The 22,816-nt window shown below is 40.3% G+C and overlaps 3 protein-coding genes and 1 non-coding gene across 5 annotated transcripts in view; all 4 read right to left on the bottom strand.

The window, feature by feature from the left end:
- The window catches only part of LOC129762780 (L-dopachrome tautomerase yellow-f), a 403,523-nt gene that overhangs the window by 105,099 nt on the left and 275,608 nt on the right, over nucleotides 1-22,816 (bottom strand). The window lies entirely within an intron of this gene.
- LOC129762779 (gustatory and odorant receptor 22-like) lies at nucleotides 2,077-3,996 on the bottom strand. The gene is made up of 2 exons (XM_055761313.1): nucleotides 2,737-3,996; nucleotides 2,077-2,675 (listed from the first exon to the last, which is right to left on the bottom strand). The coding sequence occupies exons 1-2, from the start codon at nucleotides 3,976-3,978 to the stop codon at nucleotides 2,556-2,558; spliced, it is 1,362 nt and encodes a 453-aa protein (XP_055617288.1). The 5' UTR covers nucleotides 3,979-3,996; the 3' UTR covers nucleotides 2,077-2,555.
- On the bottom strand, nucleotides 4,088-20,737 carry LOC129762783 (putative hydroxypyruvate isomerase). Its single transcript, XM_055761321.1, has 4 exons — nucleotides 20,279-20,737; nucleotides 20,106-20,217; nucleotides 4,563-4,738; nucleotides 4,088-4,499 (listed from the first exon to the last, which is right to left on the bottom strand). Exons 1-4 carry the CDS (start codon nucleotides 20,502-20,504, stop codon nucleotides 4,192-4,194), a joined length of 822 nt encoding a protein of 273 aa, XP_055617296.1. The 5' UTR covers nucleotides 20,505-20,737; the 3' UTR covers nucleotides 4,088-4,191.
- Nucleotides 19,865-19,935, bottom strand: Trnag-gcc (transfer RNA glycine (anticodon GCC)). Its single transcript has one exon. It is a non-coding gene; the product is annotated as a tRNA-Gly (tRNA).

Here is a 22,816-nt window from a genome sequence, read left to right as displayed (position 1 = left end):
TTATGATGAAAAATTTGATTCGGCCCGCATCCTGTCTGTACATGGTCACACCTGATCCAGAAAATTTGTAGGTGAGAAGGTTATCATAATTTTTGTGTCTGCAAGCAACCAAATAGGACGCTGAAACCAAATCTGTTGATCAGAAAACGCGCTCAAAAGTTGTACAACAAGGTTTTCACGCATTACTAGTCGCGTTCCAGAAGTGTTAGCTTCAATGGTGCCCAAGTAAACACAATCGTAAAGGCGAAGGTTTGCGTCTCCGCAACGCTTTTCGAGAGCGTGTTCAGCAAAGTGTCACCCGTGCCAAGGCCCCTCAAGTTACCCGACGAAGATAATTTACAAGACGAAAGTATTTTTTGTTTGTGAATATTGGATTAGGTAAGCAAAAACATATTTACCGGTTTGGGGTTATTTATGCTGTAAACTATATACACCCAAACTAGCGTTGGCTGAAATTATTTCTTTTTTGGCAGAAATGATGCCATTTCGTGTGCTGGAGGGTCAAATGCGCAAATAATGTTTTAAAAGCTTAAACATGGTTTGTATGTATGCGAGCAGACATCTCTTTCTGTTTTCTTTTCTCATTTCATTTTAAAAAAAAAGTCCATTCGACGCTAATGGAGATCGAACCAAGGCCGGCTGGAATACAAAGCTAAAGGGTGTGTCACATAAAATTGCATCACGGAAAAAACGCTGTAGAAATTCGCCCAGTAGACCGATTCTTTTGAAAATTTTAGACAGTAAAATAAAAACTATTAAACAACTTTTGGCATTTTCTTTTTATTCATACTTCGAGCCCAAGCCCGTATGCTCGCAGCTTCCTCTTTACCCCGTCCATAAGGTTCTGTACAACGTCAGGTTGTAGTTTTGTTTTGAACAGAAATCCATTTTCTCTTGAAGTCCGCCTTCGATTTGACAACTTTTGGGTTCTTCCGGAGGGCCTGCTTCATAATCGCCCAATATTTCTCTATTGGGCGAAGTTCCGGCGCGTTGGGCGGGTTCATTTCCTTTGGCACGAAGGTGACCCCGTTGGCTTCGTACCACTCCAACACGTCCTTTGAATAGTGGCACGAAGCGAGATCCGGCCAGAAGATGGTCGGGCCCTCGTGCTGCTTCAATAGTGGTAGTAAGCGCTTCTGTAGGTACTCCTTAAGGTAAACCTGTCCGTTTACCGTGCCGCTCATCACGAAGGGGGCGCTCCGCTTTCCGCAAGAGCAGATCGCTTGCGACACCATGTACTTTTTGGCAAACTTGGATAGTTTCTGCTTGCGAATCTCCTCCGGAACGCTGAATTTGTCCTCTGCGGAGAAGAACAACAGGCCCGGCAGCTGACGAAAGTCCGCTTTGACGTAGATTTCGTCGTCCATTACCAGGCAATGCGGCTTCGTCAGCATTTCGGTGTACAGCTTCCGGGCTCGCGTCTTCCCCACCATGTTTTGCCTTTCGTCGCGGTTAGGAGCCTTCTGAACTTTGTATGTACGCAGGCCCTCCCGCTGCTTGGTCCGCTGGACGAATGAACTTGACAAATTCAGCTTATTGGCGACATCCCGGACCAAACTTCTCGGATCACGCCTAAACTGCTTAACTACGCGCTTGTGATCTTTTCCACTGACGGAGCATCCATTTTTGCCGTTCTTCACCTTCCGGTCGATGGTTAGGTTCTCGAAGTATCGTTTTAGTACTCTGCTGACCGTGGATTGGACGATTCCCAGCATCTTACCGATGTCCCGATGTGACAACTCCGGATTCTCGAAATGAGTGCGCAGGATTAATTCACGACGCTCTTTTTCGTTCGACGACATTTTTCCAAATTTACGAAAAATTGACAGTGAAGCATGGCCAACGTGATCTACACACTCTTATCTGATTATAAGCGAAAGCAGAAGATATAATTCCTAAAAATTAAATTTCTACAGCGTTTTTCCGTGATGCAATTTGATGTGACATCCTTTATTTCACACGACCACGCTATCCAATAGCGTGGTGTAATAATATTACACCTCATCATAACATGAAGTTGGAAAGTGTTTTCTAAGAGGATAAAGAAGAACATGAACGAGAATATATCTTTCTCTGTCTTGGCCGTGTAGTTACTATACGAAAATCTTTCATATGCTTTCATTTAAATGTGTTTTCTGTTTCGCTCGCTCATATTGGCTCTAGCATATATATATATTATACAAATGATATACATGTATTGGGGAGTAGAACATTTTCTGTTATTTTTCAACTCATTTAATGTAATAAATCCGGATTGGCCATAACATGTGCCAAAAAATCAATTTTGGGTGTACAAATAACTTCAGTGGAAAGGAACAATGTGTTTGATTTCTTGTCAGTTTTTATTGCATTAGTGTGTTTCAAGTTGAATGAAAAAAATGGTTAACCATTCTCCGAATATGAACATTCTACTCAATTTACCAATTCAATTTACGTAAATATTTTTTCAGCGAAACTGAATACAAACGTTAGAGAAACAATATCGCCTTCGGTGAGATCTATCAACCTGAAACCTATCGGCATTTCATCAGCTCCTGACATTGTTTAGTGAGTATTCAATTCCTTTTCTGCAATTGCTTCACATTCGCCAGTAGGTCAGACGGCATTTGCTGGGAAATCAGTGACAACTTGAACTGCAAAAGAACCACCAAGTAGATGGTGATCGTAGCAATACTCTGAAAAAATTAAAATACATATTATTAACATCACTGGATCTACATTGCAATGCAAACCCACAGCGGTAAGCAATTCTCGATTGACCTCAGCGTATCCTTTCAAACTCACAATGGCAGGGTTCATCTCAATAGCTCGAACGAATAGGTCGATTTCCTTCTGCGTTGGCTGGTCAACTTTTAACAAATTAATACCCAGCAGTGTGTCTTGGACGCCTTGGGCGACCTGCAGGGTAGCATTGTGTGAACAGTCACAAAAGATGAACAGTAAAATCGAGCAATATATAGTGTCGACGATCAACCCAATCTCTTTGAAGGAGAACCCAAATCCATTGTCGATGACTTCCGATAGTGCTCCATACACGGCGATCGTAATGTTCACGAACATAAACAAGCAATATGTAGAATACGTTCGAGCGTAAGCATTCCCGAGGGATTGCAACAACTCGCTAAGGTTCAGCCAGAGAAACCGATATTGTGATATCATTGCGGCAGTGCACTCGATAGCAACATCTTTGCTGAAGCGATCGGATAAACTAGAGGAAGCCACTCGTATTCCTCGGCAGTTGATGTACCAGAGGGAACTGTTCATGTTGAGCATAGTGATGATATGATAATAGGCTGAGGTGTGCCAGAGTGTGAATCCTTCCAGCAGGAGACTCAACGATAGAAGAAACACGATAGCACAAACCAGACAACCGACGGAAAATATAACGATGAGAATCTTCAAGTGAGGAAACTGAAGGTTCGTTCCAGTGACACGATAATAACGAACTTGAAATGCACCCCACATTGTTTTATACACAGCAACATGCTTTGCGACACCCCATCCAACGAAAGGGATCCAGAAATGTGGCACTAGGAAGATAACAAACAGAATCCCGTAAATGTATTCATCGAACTTTTTGGTTTGTTGCAGAAATTTGATTCTTTCATAACCCACAATCAGTACAATCACACTACTAACTGCGTAAAAACAATACGCATAGATCGAAGCAATCGATTTCCAGTTGAATGTAATCCTTCCGGGAGCTGATCGAAGAATCGGCATCACGGCCAACGCACGGAACAATACTAGCAATAGTTTATGATCGCGATAAAATTGGTCATGAACCTCGCAAGTGTCCCCATCGGCTGAATTTAGTTGGGCGCGAATTGTACGTTCCTTGGCTCGTTGAATAAGCTCCGGATCCATAGTTCCATCCATCATTCGCTCGTCCTTCCCGGTGTCCCAAATTCCGCCCATATCTCCACGAAGCAAAGCGTAGCTGAGCGAATCATCGAACTCGCTTTCCTTGATAACCATCTCTAGTGTTGCAAGTGATCGAACACGTTGTTACACTTGAATTGACTCCAATCTGCTCGAGAGGCACACATTTTAAAAGAGTTCAAAAACATCACTACTACATCAAACATAATTCTATCAACAACTTTTTATTGAACTTTGTTAAAAATTTAAACCATTTGTGTTTGTTTTACCATTAACTCTCCCAGCGAATGTCACTGTCAATATCGACTATCACTTCCAGTAGCCAAAGTCCCGCAGCCATCCAAGACCTTCCACCGTCCCAGCTTTGGGTTTATACTCACATCCAACCCAATTGTTGTACCCGTTCCTCGCAAGGGTATCCAACACGTACGGATAGTTCAGTTCCCCATCGGTGTTCGGTTCATTGCGGTTGGGAACTTGTGCCAGCTGGACGTGCCCAATGTGAGGGGCATATGATTTGATGGCAGTCGTGATGTCACCCCGTATGTGCTGGGCATGGAAGATGTCGAACATTAGTTTCAAGCAAGGACTATTCACCTCCTGAATCATTTGGATTGCTGGATTGAAGGGAAATAGAGATTGATTATGACTAGTGAGAATATGGAATTTAATCTTGTTACCTTTCTCGTAACATGCGAGATAGTATCCAGGGACAGCATACTTATTGATGGGCTCAATAACACCGAGTAATTTGTTTTGCTCTAGAATGGTCGCTGCATACTCCAAGTTGTTTAGATAGGTTGCATCGTGTTCGGCTGAAGCTGGCGTGGTTAGTTTTCCGGCCATGATGTGGATTCTGAAAGAGACTCGGGAGTCAAATTATACGGATCAGGACTATTTGTCAGGAGCGTATTGTTCAAAAGTGTCTGAAAATTGATTTTTGTTCGAATACATATACAGGGTGGGCCATTTAAAGTGGAAGCATCTGGCAACCCCATAACTTTTGACAGAGATGTCAGATTAACAAATGTCATACCGCGTTGGAAGCGTCATTTCAGTACAATTTTAACCATGGAACAATACACACCTAAACAACGCGCTGAAATTGTTCAGCTGTACATTCAAAATAACTTCTCAATTGTGTTAACTAAACGTGCGTGGAAAAAAAGACGGGTGGGTAATGTCGGGGACATAACCGGAGTGACGTAGGACTATACAAAGGGGACAGCTTTTGTTAAATATATATTTTAAATATATTGTTTTATTTTCTTCTCCTACGTGAATACCTACCTATCTACCTGAAAAATGGATTAGTCTACTGTTTACTCTTTATGAATATGTTGATGGTTCTGAAAAGAACCTTTGGTGTTGTGTTTTTGTTATCACTCGATATTCCCATCTTGTTCGGTTAAACCTTCCTGTTTAGCTATTGCGTTTGCCACTCGCCACAGCTTTCACAGTTGGAAAATTTCTTCCCATCCAGATTGTGACATATTGTTCAGTAAATTACATTTAATGCGACGTGCCGAAGCGCCACTCAGTGTCGCATTGGAGGCGATTTTAACCTGTAATTGAACATTTCCGATGACAGTGGTACAGTGTCGACTTTCAATGTGGGAGCATAATTTGGACCCCGAACTCTATGTTTACAAAAATGTCGCATTACAGGTTCATCCAATTTGCTAAATGTTGAGCTAAATATAAATTACTGTACTTTCAATCTAGAAGCAATTTAAGAATTGGTGAAAATTGAATAATCGGGAAAGTCCCCAACCATCAATAAACTCAGAACAACTGCCAAATTCTCATACTCATCATATCCTGGCAAACAAATTATGAAAAAATCAATTTGTGTTTTATTATTATTTTGGATATTGTTTTAGAAAGCATTAAACTGTATTTCGTAAACTCTTTTTTGAAAGGTTTAATGGCCCTGAAAAGCGCCGTGGTTTATGGTGGCTGCTTTTGCCACCAAAGCAGTCTGTATAGACAAACTTTTTCCTTCTTCTACCTGCTGCAGTTTTGCGATTGCGTTTGCCACTCGCTGAAACTAATTGTTGCCTTGATGAGCGCCGAACCGAAGCTGCTCTGTTCTTGATGCGGGTTTTCTGATTGTCGTGAGCAGCTTTGCAAGCCAACTCGAGCACTCCGACGGCCGAAACTCTATAATCGCTGTTAGGTATACTGGTGCTCCGGCACCAATCCGTTCGGCCTAGTTACCCTTGCGGAGCAATCAGTGAATGCGACCAACAGGGAACTGGAGACCTGCACGGTTCGAGTGAGACTTTGCCTTTCCCTTAACTTGTCCTCCTTTGTTACGTCCACGATGCCGATGCCGTACAACCACACGGGTTTACGGTTTGAAAGAAAATAAGATATTTTTTTGGGGTCCGCGTGTTTTATACTCTAGCGTGTGTACTGTACTGTACTGTACTGAGTGTGTACTCACAGGATAGAGACAAATCGGCAGACTCAGCCAGAGGGGCGAGTCCAACGAGACGAACGAATGAGCGTTAAAAGGGAGCGATGGCAAAAAAATACATTCGAGCCAGAGGCGAATGAACTGAAAAGTTTAAACCCTCTTAAAGCCAAAAATAAGAAGAAGAAAATACATTCATTACGATTTGTTCGCTCGTTGGATTCACATGCAGGCTAAAAAGGGTCCTTTTCAGGATCACAAAATTATCTTCAATCTAAAGAGTTTATTGTTTTGTTATCACTCGATATCCCCATCTTGTCGGGCTAAACCTTTCTGTTTAGCGATTGCATTTGCCACTCGCCACAGCTTTCACAGTTGGAAAATTTCTTCCCCTCCAGCGTGTGACATATTTTACAGTAAATTACATTCAATGGCACGTCGCGTTACCACCACTCAGTATCGGATTGGAGGTAATTTTAACCTGTAATTGAACATTTGCGATGACAGTGGTACAGTGTCGACTTTCAATGTGGGGTCATAATTTGGACCCCGAACTCTATGTTTACAAAAATGTCCAACTAAATATGTCGCATTACAGGTCCGTCCAATTAGCTAAATGTCGAGATAAGTGTAAATTACTGTACTTTCAATCTAGAAGCAATTAAATAATTGATGAAAATCAATAAGCCCAAGGCAACTGCCAAATTCACATATTCATCATATCCTGGCAAACAAATTATGAAAAAATCAATTTGTGTTTTATTTTTTTTTTGGATATTGTTTTAGAAAGCATTGAACTGTATTTCCTAAACTCTTTTTTGGGAGGTTTAATGGCCCTGAAAAGCGCCTTGTTTTATGGAATGGTTCCAATTTAGAAAACTTAGTACTCGTGGTTTTGAAAAAAACCATTTCGAACGCCCTCGATGCCGCCTTGTTCTGGATTTGCCACCAAAGCAGTTTGTATAAAGAACAAACTTTTTTCTTCTGCTACCTGATGCCGTTTTGCGATTGCGTTTGCCACTCGCCACTCGCTGCAATTGCCTGTTGTCTTGATGTCCATCGAACCGAATGTGTTCTGTTCCGAATGCGAGTTCTCTTATCGTCGCGAGCAGCTTTGCTAGCTAACTCGATCACTTCGGCGGCCGAAACTATATAACGCCGGCTAGGTGGACTGGTGCACTGGTACTAACGCGCTCGGCCTAGCTACCCTTGCGGGGAACTCCAGATCAACACGGTTCGAGCGGGATTTTGCCTTTCCCTTCACTTTTCCTCCTTTACCATGTCCAGACATGGCTGCTTGGGTTGGTTTGTTGATTTGTTGTGATGCGAACCGATGTGGTGTACGGTTTGAATGAGAATGATCGTTACGGAAAGAAGGAAGGAAGGTATTGTATTATAGAGACTTTAAACTTTTGCAGTTCATTCGTCTCTAGCCTTGAGAAAGGCCCTTTGAAAACTCTACTCTACTCTATTACTCTACTCCAGCGCTACCACCTCCGCCCTCTTGCCTTGAGAAAGGCACTCGATCCCTCGCCGTCCAGCTCGTCCAGCAACGATGTTGTCCAGTCGGTGTCCACACAAAGAATGAATCGTTATGGCAGCGAAGCGGGGATTTTTAAGCTGACTGGCTGGCTCGAGAATTACGCATGTGTGTGACTGCGGCCAATGTTTCGTTCATTTTTTTCTTTTTCCTTCCGATCGTGCTTCATTCTATTTCGCTGCTGCTCTGGTTGCCCGTTTTGGTCGAAATGATTTGAGGAGCACAAAATGGACCAATCAAAAATGGGCACATAGTGCATTTTGACAATGCTTGATATTTCACAATTATTCAATTATTTATCTCAAGAAAAATGAAATGTTATTCGTTATGATAGATGCGTAGATATATTTCCTATCAATTGATGCAAAAACCTTTGCGATCTATTGTGAAATGCTCGAGTTATAAGCGTTCCAAATCTTGCATTTTTTCCTACTTGTTCAGTTCCTAGATTTCCATTTCACCCCCTATATCTTCCGGTTAGACGTAGTCCTACGTCAATAAAAATAAAGTTAAAACATCGCCTGGGGACAACACTATACGTCGATTTTATGCCAAATTCATATCGTCTGGTAGTGTTGGTAATGCCAGTCATCTGTCCAGACAACGACCAAGACGTTTCGACGAGAATATTGATGCCGTTCGAGCCAGTGTTGCAGAGACTCCATCGACATCAGGTCGCCATCGTTCGCAAGAGTTAGGCATCGCTCGAACCACTCTCCGACGCATAATTCGTGTTGATTTGAAAATGTTTCCGTATAAAATTCAAATGGCTCAACAACTTAACCCATCTGACTTACCACGTCGACTTGATTTTGCGAAATGGACCATCGAAATGGCCAAAAATGAACGTGGCTTTTGGCAAAAAATCATAATGTCTGATGAGGCGCATTTCAACTTGAATGGAGGAGTGAATAAACAAAATTGTCGGTTTTATGCTACTGAAAACCCTCAATTCATCGAAACGCAACCTCTTTACGACCAAAAAGTTACGGTGTGGTGTGGCATTTATGCCGATAAAGTCATCGGCCCGTACTTCTTTGAAAACGAAAATGGAGCAACGGTAACAGTGAATGGGGAGCGTTATCGGACAATGAAACCGATTTTTTATTGCCATTTGTTCGTGAAAATGAATTGGACAATTACTGGTTCCAACAGGACGGCGCTACATGCCATACAGCGGCTGCCACGACCAAATTATTGCGCGAAATGTTCCCCGGAAGATTAATATCGAAAAACGGCGATTATGACTGGCCACCGAGATCACCTGATTTGACGCCTCCTGACTTTTTTTTATGGGGATATTTAAAATCCAAGGTATACACTGGTAAACCAAGGACCCTGGCTGCGCTGAAAGACAATATCCGACAAGAAATTGCTGCCATATCGGCCGAAACATTGGGCAAAGTGATGGAAAATGCCGAAAAAAGGGCACATTTTGCGGTCAAGGCCAGAGGCGGTCATTTACGAGATATCACAATCAAAAAGTAGTTAGAACAAATCTCCTTGGACCAAAATAAATGAATTTCAAAAAAAAAATTTTTAAATTCCACTTCTTTACTTTGCTATTGCAAAAACAAATCCTTCCACTTTAAATGGCCCACCCTGTAGCTTAGTTATTGTATTTCCGTATACAGCCATTCCATGGCAAACCGATATAGTGGTACTCAGATTTTCGTGAAAAGTGGTAATTTTGTTCTTTATTACAAAACGTTAGACCCGTATTTTTTTATTTTTTCGTGAGGATGACCATTTCCATCTTAGGGTGGCTCGAAAAATCAATTATTTCCACTTTTTCCCAAAAATGTTTTTTTTTAAATTCATGACTTTTCAAACACTGAACCGTTTTAGATGATCGAGATATCAAATTGGATAAATATAATATAATTGGTGTTAAATAAAAGCTAACTAGTAAAAAAATTAAAAAAAAAACGAAAGAATGACGATAACGATTTGTAGAAAATTTAAACAAAAATAAAATCATATTAATTTCCATCAGTTGCTATATTGTTGACGCGTTTTCCGTTTTCAAGATGAACGGTAAATTTATAATTGCTAGAATCCTTTCATGAATTGGGAAACCAATGATACATCAGACAACTTTATTAGAAACGATGTATCGGATAATTGGGTAGCGTATTATTTCGTCGTTGTCATTCAATTGAGGAGTATTCACTTCGGCATTCTGAACAGCCATATTAACGGACTTGCAAATGTATATATTGCTCTTCACCGAACTGCAGAACTTAAATTTAATATAAGCATTTTGCTCAGCTGAGCAAATATCGCACTACCCAAAGATTGTCAATGTCTGTGTCTCTGGTATTTGTGAATAGTTGTCCGTCATTATCAATATGTCTCCGATGTTCGATACATCGGCCTACGCTTGTGAACGCGTTGTTGGTGAAATCTGCAGGAAAACGCTTTGTACATTTTCCATCTGCCAGCATGGCGATAAACGTTTCAAATTACCGCATGGGCCATGAACCATGTGTGTGGTAGCAATGTCGAACAATCACCCATATTACGGAAACCGATTGATTTAAAACTCCATAACTCATTCCCAATTCGTTCCACAGAAATGGGACATGAAGCTGCCGAATTGCGTAGCAAGGTTGCCACATTTGCACAATCCGATTGGACTTGAGTCGAACGGATTACAGAATGCAATATTGCGGATAATTCTGACTCAATCGGATTTCAGAATACAGGAGAGTAGTTGTTGAACCTAACTGAAAATGTGCGTATGAGATAATTCTCGCCTTTGCAATTCAACCAAAATAATCCAGCAATGTGTAGAACCGAATACGTGTAATGAAGTTCACTAAAGACTTCATTTTTTTGTTTGAACACACCTACTGTAATGTCAGGACAACTCTTTGCGTGTTGGTCTAACAATAGAAAAAGTTGTGTCAGCGTTGCTCATGATAGCGTCCCTCAAGTGAATGTATTCTTCCTCACACCGCTTTTGTTGATTGAGTCGTAGAAATTGCAGTAGTTTGCTCTCTACTTTTGCGTATATGTTGACCATGAATTTTTAGTACAGCTCACAATATCGTAGAACGACGTTGTATCAAATTATCATACGACACACATAAAAATACATCGGGTAAACTCTCTTGTTTGTTTCGTCTACTCTAATCACATGTTCATGAATATTATTTCAAAATGAGTAATGAATTTCATGATAAATGAAGTACCTGTGGTGGGATCTTTAGTGCTTATGCGATATCCGTGTTATCCATTCAGAACGGCCGGGGGATTTTCCTCAAAAAAATTTCTTCTGACTTACTCTGTGGTCACGCATATTGCAGAGATTGCCACTCAGTTCGTCGGCGATACGCCTGGCTTTAGGCGGATTGATAAAATACTTGCGCATGTGTGAATTAAAGTTCTATGAAGCGGACGTCATATGTCTTTTAACAATGTAAACAAATTCGTTCTGTTTGAAAAACGAATGGCGATTTAATTACATAACAACTGAATTCTTTTTTTACGCGACAGATTATTGCGTAAAAAATCGCGTAAAATACAATCACGTAAGAAAATCGCGTTAAAAAAAGAATGCAATGTATTAGAATATTTATTCTGATTGGGATTCGGGATTGAAAGTAGGGGATGGGGGTGAAAATTTTGAGTCAGATGTATTTTTGAAGCCATATTTAAGAAAAAAATACGAATAAATATTAAATTTTTTTTGGTCCACCTTAATCGGTATTGAATATACGGTAATCGGTATTCTCTCGGTATCTTATATAGCTCACGACTAATTCTCTCACGCGTACCAAGTATTTTGTGTATAATTTTATGAAAATCGGTCGAGCCGTTTCGGAGGAGTTCGACCACGAACATCATGACACGAGATTTTTATATATACATTTTTATATATACATTCTCAGATTTTCGTGAAAAGTGGTGGTTTTGTTCTTTATCGCAAAACATTAGACCCGTATTTTTCAATTTTTTTTTAAATCATCTTTTTCCTCTTTTTTTTTCAAAAATGCCTTCCCTCAAAAATTTATAACTTTTGAACTACTAGACCGATTCATTATTATTGATTGTATTCGTTTTTTATTGTTTTCATAGTATTTGGACAAAGAGCGCCATTTTTTAAAAAAAATTTTTCACATAACATTTTCGTTTTTGAGTTATTAGGTGTACCGGTAAGTTTATTCGGTTTTGCACCAGATGGCGTAACTTGATTATTATTCCAGTGAATCAAATTTCCAGACATTCGTTGGAAAGCTACTGTCATTGCGCGTCTTTTTCAGTATATGCCAAAAAGTTGAAGCGTAAACAACATAGTTTTTTGCCGCTTCGAATATGTCGAATTTTGTACCAACGAGAGAGTTTTTGTGGGGAGTGTTACTTCATTACTTCAGTATGAGGAAAATAGCTGCGGAAGGTCATCGTATTTTGGCGGAAGTTTATGGTGACCATGCTCCAACTGAGCGAACGTATCAGACGTGGTTTGCACGGTTTAAAAGTGATAATTTTGACTTGGAAGACGAAGAACGTTTCGGACCGCCAAAAAAGTTTGAAAATGAAGACTTGGATTCTTTACTCGATCAAGATCCGTCACAAACGCAACAAGAACTTGCAGATACACTTGGAGTAGGAATGATTCGAAAGATAGGACATTGGGTACCGTATGAATTGAAGCCACGAGACGTCGAATGCCGTTTTTTCACGTGCGAACGTCGGGCAACGTATGGATGCCTTGGTCATGCATCAACATCGACGGCCGCGCGGAATATTCACGGCCAGAAGGTTATGCTGTCTATTTGGTGAGACCAGCTGGGTGTGGTGTACTATGAGCTGCTAAAACCGAATGAACCACCACGGAGGACCTCTACCGACGACAATTGATGTATTTGAGCCGTGCACTGAAGGAAAAACGGCCACAATACGAGCAAAGACATGATAAAGTTATTTTGCAGCACGACAATGCTCGGCCGCATGTCGCGAAACCAGTCAAAACATACTTGGAAACGTTGAAATGGGAGGTCCTATCCCACCCGCCTTATTCTCCGTCCGATTACTACCTTTTTCGATCAATACAACATGGCTTGGTTGACCAGCACTTCTCCAATTTTGTCAAGGTCAAAAATTGGATCGATTCGTGGTTAGCCGACAAACCGGTCAATTATTTCCGCAAAGAGATCCGTGAGTTGCCAGAAAGATGGGAGAAAGTTGTGAATAGCGATGGGTTATACTTTGAATATTAAATTTGTAACCATTTTTGCAGAATAAAGCATTAATTTTTTAAAGAAAAACGAAGAAACTTACCGGTACTCCTGTTACATAGAAGACACAGTCCTGACCCTAACTTTTTTTTTCTATAAATTTTCTTTACATTTCCACCAAAACTTCATCTATAATATAAAGTCATCACCAGAAACAATTTTCGTTCAAGATTTTCCCCCACTTGTAGAGAATGTATTACTTTTTTACATAGAACACATTCGATGTGTAGAGCTAATTTTTCATTTAAAATTTTTGTTTTGAGAGGGTTTTTATTCCACATAACCATTTTTGGTTCACATAAATGGAACACGGGGCTCAATGTTGGCTATGTCGTATTGTGTGTCAAGGTTGACACATTTGCACGACTCAATTGGACGTAAGTCGACGGAGTCGAACGGGTAATTCTGACTCGATCGGATCTCAGAATACGGGTTAGTAGTTGATCAGTAGACATATCTGGAATTTCTAAGGAAATTACACTATCGATTTCTTCGGGGCCTATCGATTTTGTCCACTAACCAAACTAAAAATGTGCCATTGAAGAAGAACATGGACAGAGTCGTATGAACGATGTGCGTCAACGATGAACTCCAGATTATGGTTTTTTTCTCGATTCACAATTTCTCGCGTTACTGTACATTCGCCTTTGTTGATTCTAGCACCGCTTGCGCATTGAAATTACACACTTGCTCTCCATCAGGTGTTTTATCAGAACTAATGACTATAGCGTGTTTGTCATTTTGTTGTAAACCGAGCAAGTGTGATTTAAAGTATTTCAATAATTCGTTGTGCCTATCCAAAAATACTTTCTGCCCGCCAGCGATACGCCCGACTTTACACGAAGTGAGGTCAGTTGCGAATGTGTGGATGAAAGTTCGATGTAGCGAGCGTAGCGCCTTCTGTCATTTAACAACATGAATAAATTCGTTCTGCTTGAGAAACGGACTACGGTTAAATTATTTGAATATTGTTAATACAACAATACTACAATCATGATTAAAAATAGGGTATAGGGTATAGGATTTGTGATTATATGAATTGTTTGAAGCAAAATTAAAGAAAAAAAATCAGATTTTTTATTTCTGGATAGTGCCACCCTATTCGGTATTAAATATATATTAATCGGTATCATAGCGGTATCGTATATAGTTTACAACCTATTCTCATGCTTACCAAATTTTTTGCGCATAATTTCATCAAAATCGGTCAAGCCGTCTCGTAGGAGTTCGACCACGAACATCGTGACACTAGATTTTTATATATTAGGCTGTCAAAAAAGTCCTGCGGTATTTCCGCAAACGCAAACGGTCGTGGTCGAATCCCGCTGAAGCGGCTCAGACGGTGGCCATGCCCTCATTAACGGCCAGGAAGGTTCTGCTGTAAGTTTGGTGGGATTGTCAAGGAATAATCTATTATGAGCTGCTTCCCTATGGCCAAACGCTCAATTCGGACCTGTACTGCCAACAACTGGACCGCTTGAAGGTAGCACTCATGAAGAAGAGGCCATCTTTGATAAACAGAGGCCGCATTGTCTTCCATCAGGACAACGCCAGGTCACACACTTCTTTGGTGACGCGCCAGAAGCTCCGGGAGCTCGGATGGGAGGTTCTTTTGCATCCGCCGTATAGTCCGGACCTTGCACCAAGTGACTACCACCTGTTTTTGTCCATAGCGAACGAGCTAGGTAGTCAGAAGCTAGCCACAAAAGAGGCCTGTGAAAATTGGCTATCCGAGTTTTTTGCCAATAAGGAAGCGAGCTTCTATAACAGGGGTATTATGAAGTTGACATCTCGTTGGGAACAAGTCATCGAACAAAACGGCGCATATTTGACTTAAAACAGATGATTGTAACTAATTTTATGAACAAATGAAAACTCAAAAAAAAATACCGCAGAACTTTTTTGACAGCCTAATATTAAAATGTAAATCTGATGCAATTGTGCTAAAAACCGAAAAAAAATACTGAGCTGAAGAACTGTACCATATGATCAGTTCACTTGTATGAGCTGAACGGCTTTGAGCTGCTCACCATAATGAGCTGATTTGCCCATCTCTAGTACCTTGTATAGATGTTGTTTTCATGTTTCCGAACTGTCCATCGATTTGTTGTGCGATCATTATTCCATGAAATATTCATTTTTCATACAGTTCAAAATATTTTTGTAGTAAAAGGTCTTACTGAAACGTTCTATAAATCAAATGAATGATTCAAAACGTTGTACATTTTAACTCCAGGTGCTCATTCAACACGGAATTACACCTTTTCAAAATTCGCTGCAAAATTTACCTTGCTCCTCTATTTTTTGTCGAGTTTATGTAAAAGTATTTGAAATTCATTCACTACCGTCGACAATCTAGGAGACAATCGTGATTCGGTGGCTGTTGGCACTCACCCACATAGCAGAAATCGCCATCTTTTAACTCTAGACGTGTACTACCAAAACGTTGGGGGCATAAATAGTACCATTAGGGATTATTTGCTGGCCAGTTCTGATCAATGTTACGACATTATTGTTCTCACCGAAACTTGGTTAAACGATCGTACAACATCCACTCAGGTATTTGATAAGAGCTACGATGTTTTCGCTGTCAGTTAAACAGTTCGAAAACTTCTGGAGGTGGAGTACTGCTTCGCTCCAAATGACTCTTGGCAAAGCATCGAACAAGTGTGGGTTGAAATTAAGGTGCTTGATCCCTCACTTTTCCTGTGTGCAGTTTATATACCACCAGACAGCGTTCGTGATGTAGCTTTGATGACCGTTCATACGGATTCGATCGCAACAGTGCGCTCCAGACAAAAACCGATGGATGAAATGGTGATAATCGGTGATTTTAATTTACCTGGAGTTTAATGGAAACCCCCGAGGTTTGGATTTCTGTACCCGGACGCCAATCATTCCACGCTATCAACGAGCACAGTCTCTCTGTTAGATTCATATAGTACCAGCCTTCTCCAACAGATCAACCACGTCGAGAACAACAATGGTAGAATTCTAGATCTCTGTTTCGTTAGCAATGCTGACTCAGCTCCTGTTATTTCTGCTGCAGCTGCTCCATTAGTTAAAATTGTTCCTCATCATCCTCCTTTGCACCTTGCTTTGGAAATCTGTGCTTCAAATCAATTCCGCAAAACTGCGACTGCAGTATACTACGACTTCAAAAACGCTAACTATAACGCCACTTCTAACGTCTTGTCTACTATTGATTGGGAAGATGTTTTAAACAGTGACGATGTAGATACTGCAGTTCAAACGTTCTCCAATATTGTGAACTATGCTATTGACAGGCATACACCAAAGCGAATTACTTCAGAGCATTCTCATACTCCTTGGCAGACTAGGGAATTACGTCAGATGAAAACTACCAAGACAGCTGCATTACGTCGATTTGCCAAGCATCGAACCGTATCACTAAGAAACTATTATCGGCAACTAAACCATGCATATAAACGTATGAGCCAGTTGTGTTATCGAAATTACATTAACAACATGCAGCGGAAACTGAGCTCAAATCCTAAGTCATTTTGGAAGGTCGTAAACGAACAAAGGATTGAGTTCGGTCTACCTACTGCGATGGAGTACAACGGGCGCTGGAGTTCTGACACACAATCGATATGTGACCTTTTTGCTGATAAATTTGGAAGCGTGTCCTCGGAGGAGATGATAACACCGGAACAAATTGGATCTGCTCCCATATCGAGATTGATGAGCCAATGATACTATCAGCTATGAAAAAACTCAAAGCGTCTCGGTCGCCAAACTGCTCGAGCTTGTCGTCTTGGAGCCGATCTTCAATTTCTGCCAGCATTACATTGTTGAGGATCAACATGGATTTATGCCTAAGAGCAGGGTTGCCAATAATATTTTTCAAAAAACTGGAAGATTACTCTTAAAAAAACTGGAAGAAAACTGGATCTGTAAAACCGTTTTATTTTTGGAAGATCGACTATGATTTATCTAAAATGATTTTTTTACCCATTCCAATGCTTGAGAAATAGAATTTTCTTTGAAGCTTCGTGTAGTATTTATATCTTCTTCTTAAATGGCAATAACGTTCCTAGAGGAACTTCGCCGTCTCAACGTAGTATTACTTGCGTCATTTTTTTATTTCTCTATGCCAATAACACGTCTTAAATGCATTCTGAGTGGCAAGTTCTAAAATACATGTGTGACCACAATGCAAGTTGGAGGGAATTTCTATGAAGAAAAATTCCCCCGACCAGAACGGGAATCGAACTCGGCCACGGGGGCACGTATTTATGTGTAGTTCATAAAACTGTAACTGTATTTACTGTGAAATAATATTTAAGAGACGGTTTTATTTTGGGCAAAACATGAAGAGTCTCGTATTTATCGCTTCATGTCCATAAAATCGTTGATAGAAGATCGTCACAAACCCGCGAATAGTTCGATACATCGAAAAGGTACGGATTAGCATGAGATACGAGGTAAAATACCAAAGAAAAATACCATGAACAACTTCCCACAATATTGTTTCAATACTCGAATAAGCACATTCAATGCCAAAACAACACTGCTCAAGTATTACTTTGGTATTGGAATTATCAAATTTTGGTAGTGAGCTATTGAGCGTTTTAGCTATTTCTCTCAATATTTTTTGGTATCAAGATCAAAATGAGGTATCTTTAAATATTTCCTCTTAGTCGAGAAAGTATTTTTGAAAAAATATGCATAGTACTATTTATGTATGAAATTCATGATATTTAGAACTAAAATTCCTCTGAGTGACCATGAGAAACTAATATTCATTTGATGTAGACGGAAGCAAGGTTACTTAGGTTTTATATCCATATCAATTAAAGTCAATGGAGACCGTTTACTCTATGACCTTCTGAACTTTAATAGGATTTGGAGGACCTAGAACATCTGATATTTATATTAATCAAAACACAGTATAGCTCTTTGCTTCTTGGGTAAGCTGTTGAATAAGATAAGACGAATTCAAGAAAATGGGAAGAACCAAATTACAACCTCACCTGTCGCAGAAGTTCATGAGGTAGATGGAACACGACTGAAAAACAGTAATTTACACCACACGCATTGCATGCTGCCCGTATTGAATTCGGAAGTGTAAGTAACAGTGAGTTGACTATGTAAGAAAAGAGAGATCGACTCAAGGTCGAACGATAAATGTTAAAAAATAAAATTGCTCAAGGGATAGGAAGGTGGAGGGAGAGATAATATGTATCGTTGTAAACTTATTTCACAAAAAATGGGTAAAACTAGAGCAAACATATAAAAAACTGGATAAAACTGGACGATATTCCAAAAAACTGGATGATTTTAGGGTTCAACTGGATGACTGGATCGAGAAAAAAAGACTGGAAGAATCCAGTTTAAACTGGAATATTGGCAACGCTGCCTAAGAGATCTACTGTAACTAATATGTTGTCTTTCACGGCCTATATAACGGAAGGTTTTAACAGCGCCAAACAAACAGATGCGATATATTTTGATCTAACAGCAGCGTTTGACAGCATCTATCACGAAATTGCGATTTCTAAAATGGAGAATTTGGGGTTTGGCGGTAGCATAATTAGTTGGCTGCGGTCATATCTCATCGATCGTCAGCTAGCAGTAAAAATTGGTGACCATTCCTCACGCGAATTCGATGTTCCATCTGGGATTCCTCAAGGCAGCCACCTGGGACCGTTGGTTTTCCTCCTGTACATCAATGACGTCAATTTTAAGCTGAATTCTCCGCGCTTGTCGTTCGCCGACGATGTGAAAATTTACTCCCTAATCAATTCGACCGCCGATGCCTGCCTACTTCATCAACAGTTGGACAGCTTTGCCGAATGGTGTAGTGTTAATCGCATGAAGGTGAACCCAAGTAAATGTGCCATCATTACTTATACAAGAGAAAAGGAACCGATCTTGTTCGACTATAAACTCTCGGGAACTTTTATCGAGAGAACTAACTGTGTCAAAGATCTAGGTGTGTTTCTAGACAGCAAACTATCGTTCCAGCAGCACATGTCGTATATTGTTGGCAAAGCTTCTAGAAGCTTGGGCCTTTTGATCCGAATCGGTAGAGATTTCAATAACATCTATTGCTTGAAGTCTTTATACTGCTCGCTGGTGCGTTCGACTCTTGAGTATGGTTGTCAAGTTTGGAGTCCATACTACACCATAAATGGTGTCGACAGAATTGAAGCTATACAGCGCAGGTTTGTGCGCTTTTCTCTTCGACGTTTGCCGTGGAGGGATCCGTTCCGGCTACCCAGCTATGAAAGTAGATGCCATCTAATTAATTTAGACACCTTAGCTGTTCGCCGCAATGTCGCCCGTGCTTTGTTTGTATCTGATGTCCTGACGGAGAGAACTGAGTGTCCCGCATTGCTCAGCTCATTCCACCTGCAAGTGCCTCCTAGAAGCCTGCGGAACCAAAATATCCTGCGCATACCGGTCCGGCGTACAAATTATGCGACGTACGGTAGGATATCTGGTCTGCTCAGACTATTTATGAGAATTGCAGAGGGCTTTGACTTCAACTTGTGTAGGGAGACTATTAAGCGTAATTTTAAGATTATTTTAACAAATTTAAATATCATTAGGGCATAGATCCAGCCTGTTGATTATTATTGTAAAAATGTAAAAATGAATAAATTTATAATATCTCAAAGTAAAAACATTAAAAAAGTGTCAAAATTATCCTCTCAAATCGGTGCCTTCATCGAATTAACAACATGCTTCGAAATAATAAAAAGAATCGTTATGGACTAAAAATTTAACTCAATAGAATGAAAAAAAGGAAGTTGCATCGGCCGGGAATCGAACCCGGGCCGCCCGCGTGGCAGGCGAGCATTCTACCACTGAACCACCGATGCCTGTGACAAATCTGATGAAAAGGAAAAATCTGAACTCAAGATCACGCCACTTTTCTCCTACTGCTAATTTCATATCGCGTAAGGTAAACAAACTTGATAGACACTACAATAAAAACAAACTCATCTCTAAATCAATACTACACTACCAACCCTTATCAGTGAATACCTACTTCTCACATCGTAAAGCCTTGGCGCATTCAACTGTTCGTTTCAAATTTTCCCTGAACGCGACCTCCTGCCCTGGAAGAGCAGCACATCCAAACTGTCCATTAGGAACGTTACCTGAAAATCAAAATCCGCGTACTCGTAACATTCTTTTTCCTCATTGAAACATAACACATACCGGTTGCGATGTTTATCAGGACCTGTTTGAGTCCAGTCTCGTCACGAACCTTTGCCACATCGGCGACGCTTACGTGATCCGGTGGAAATACACCTTCAACTGCGCTGAATCCAGCCTTTTTTGCCAATCGGTAGCGTTCCAAAAAGTCTTCACTCTCAGTGAACATAAAGTTCAAATTTGCGCAAAATTGAAGGGGCATTTTCTCTGTTCGAAGCCGCGTTATCATGTACAAAACAGCTGAAGCACACTTGACGGATGCTTTGTTCTCATACGAATTCAATTAATCAGCAGCTGTCAGCAAAGCTGTTGAGCCGTGAAATGCCGAACCACCGGGACTCGATAAGGATGTCGATTTGCGGTTGAATTATTTGCAGTCACTTTGAGCGGTTTTCAGCTGATAATTATTGTGGTCAAACTGATTCTGAGGTTCGGATTGCACTACGGTAGATATACGATTGATTGAGCGAATAGTTTCACATTCAGTGAACGGTGTGTGCGTTTTTTATTACACCTTTTCATATTCGAAGACCTATTTCCCCTTCATTGCTACGATAGTGGTCGTGAAGTCAACATGAATGAACGCTTTGTGCGATCTATTTTTAGAACACGCTGAAGGTTCATTCGTTACTGCTTTGGTCGGTATGAATGAAAGTTGTACGAGTCGTAACGGGGAAAATTGTACCATTCATCGTTTGGTGACTTTCGACTGGGTGCTTGGCATCACCTGTAACGTGGCTACTCACGAGTCGGATTACGGGCTGATTTGAGGTTGGGATCCACTGTGTGCCGGGTAAGTCCATGTTGACGGGACGTCCGCACTAAGCTAACCGTCAATATGGGTGCAATGGGGGAGCCCGATGCATTCAGGTTGGCTAAAGAGAGATGAACCGAGCGAGGGGTGAAAACCAGCAGCTAAAAGTCTCCGCGGTAAGCAGTAGTGGGATCGCGTCCCGGAGTGGACTTCCGGCGCCAGCTTGACCAATAAAGTCACACCGTAATCTTTTGCCTTTTTTATTTTTTTAAATTAGTCCCAGTTTTTGGTTTGCTATTACGAAAGTCAAATTATGAAAACATTATTAGCATTTCCTAGTAATAAAATTAGTTTTCAATCATCACTCAACAACTTTCCTATGACCTACATGACCTAAGTCCGGCCTATAGACAATCATCAAATCATATCTGTACAACCTCCAAAAAGTGCGTTTAATGGCGATTTGACATACACATGAATCACAAATTCCACTGGTTTTAGTGACGATACTCTAGGATTTTCACGGCATCACGGTATGTAATGTCCGAGAACGATTTGGAAAACTAGAAGTGGGTTATAGTGGAAGTGGGGGCAATTTGGACTCCCTAAGCAAATAGCCTCATATTTCCTAACCAATATGATGTAAGCAAAAAATGTCACATTGAACACTAAGCTACACTTGTTTTCTCTCAATCATGTTTGATCATAATATCAAGCTTCAAACTACTAAATATATCATAAAATAAAAGAGATGATGTTTGGACATTAAAATTTGATGCGGGGTGATTTAGTTCAGTGTGTGTTTCATCGAAAAAACCATACTAATGTTTATTTAAAGTAATTTGAGATAATATTACAATTAGTCAAGCTTCAAACTACTAAATATATCATAAAATAAAAGAGATGATGTTTGGACATTAAAATTTGATGCGGGGTGATTTAGTTCAGTGTGTGTTTCATCGAAAAAAACATACTAATGTTTATTTAAAGTAATTTGAGATAATATTACAATTAGTAACAGTGTTCTGGGATCGATACCTGGTGTCTTGTCCAGATTCCAGACCAGAAAAAAACATTTTATGACAATCAAAGTGCTTGTTTTGTTTATGCTACCGTTTCCCCTCACCTGTCAAATTTTACCTAAGTTTTTTGACGTGGGACTACGTCTAACCGGAGTATATGGGGGGTAAAATGAAAACCTAAACACGGAACATGCAGGAAAAAATGAAAGATTCCGAATGCTTATAACTCGAACATTTCTTACTGGATCGGAAAGATGATGGCATCAATTGATAGGCAATATTTCTATGCTTCTATCGTACTTAATAAAATGTTATTTTTCATTAGATGAACAATTGAATAACTGTAAAATGTTAAACGTTATCTAAACGCCCTAACTGTCATCAAAACCAAGCAGCCTTGGGAAAATCGGCATTGCAAATACATGAAAGTATGTTCCCTAACACAGACTTCAAAACCAAGCAGTGTTGGAGAGATCGGCATTGCAAATACATGAAAGTCAGGGGTATTTTTGTTCCGACTGAAATGTGTTTCCCTAACACAGACTTCAAAAACATGGAGCTTAGGGATATTGGCATTGCAAATACATGTTATTCGAGGGTGTTTTTGTTCCGACTGAAATATGTTTCGCTAACACAGACTTCAAATCCAAGGAGCGTGGGGAAATTGGCGTTCCAAATACATGTAAGTCGGGGGTATTTTTGTTCCAACTGAAATATGTTTCCCCAACACCGACTTTAGAACCAAGGTGTCTGAGGAAATTGGCT

The sequence above is a fragment of the Toxorhynchites rutilus genome, chromosome 1 (genome assembly GCF_029784135.1).
Source record: "Toxorhynchites rutilus septentrionalis strain SRP chromosome 1, ASM2978413v1, whole genome shotgun sequence".
NCBI lineage: Eukaryota > Metazoa > Arthropoda > Insecta > Diptera > Culicidae > Toxorhynchites > Toxorhynchites rutilus.
This window is presented reverse-complemented; position numbering and strand designations above follow the sequence as displayed.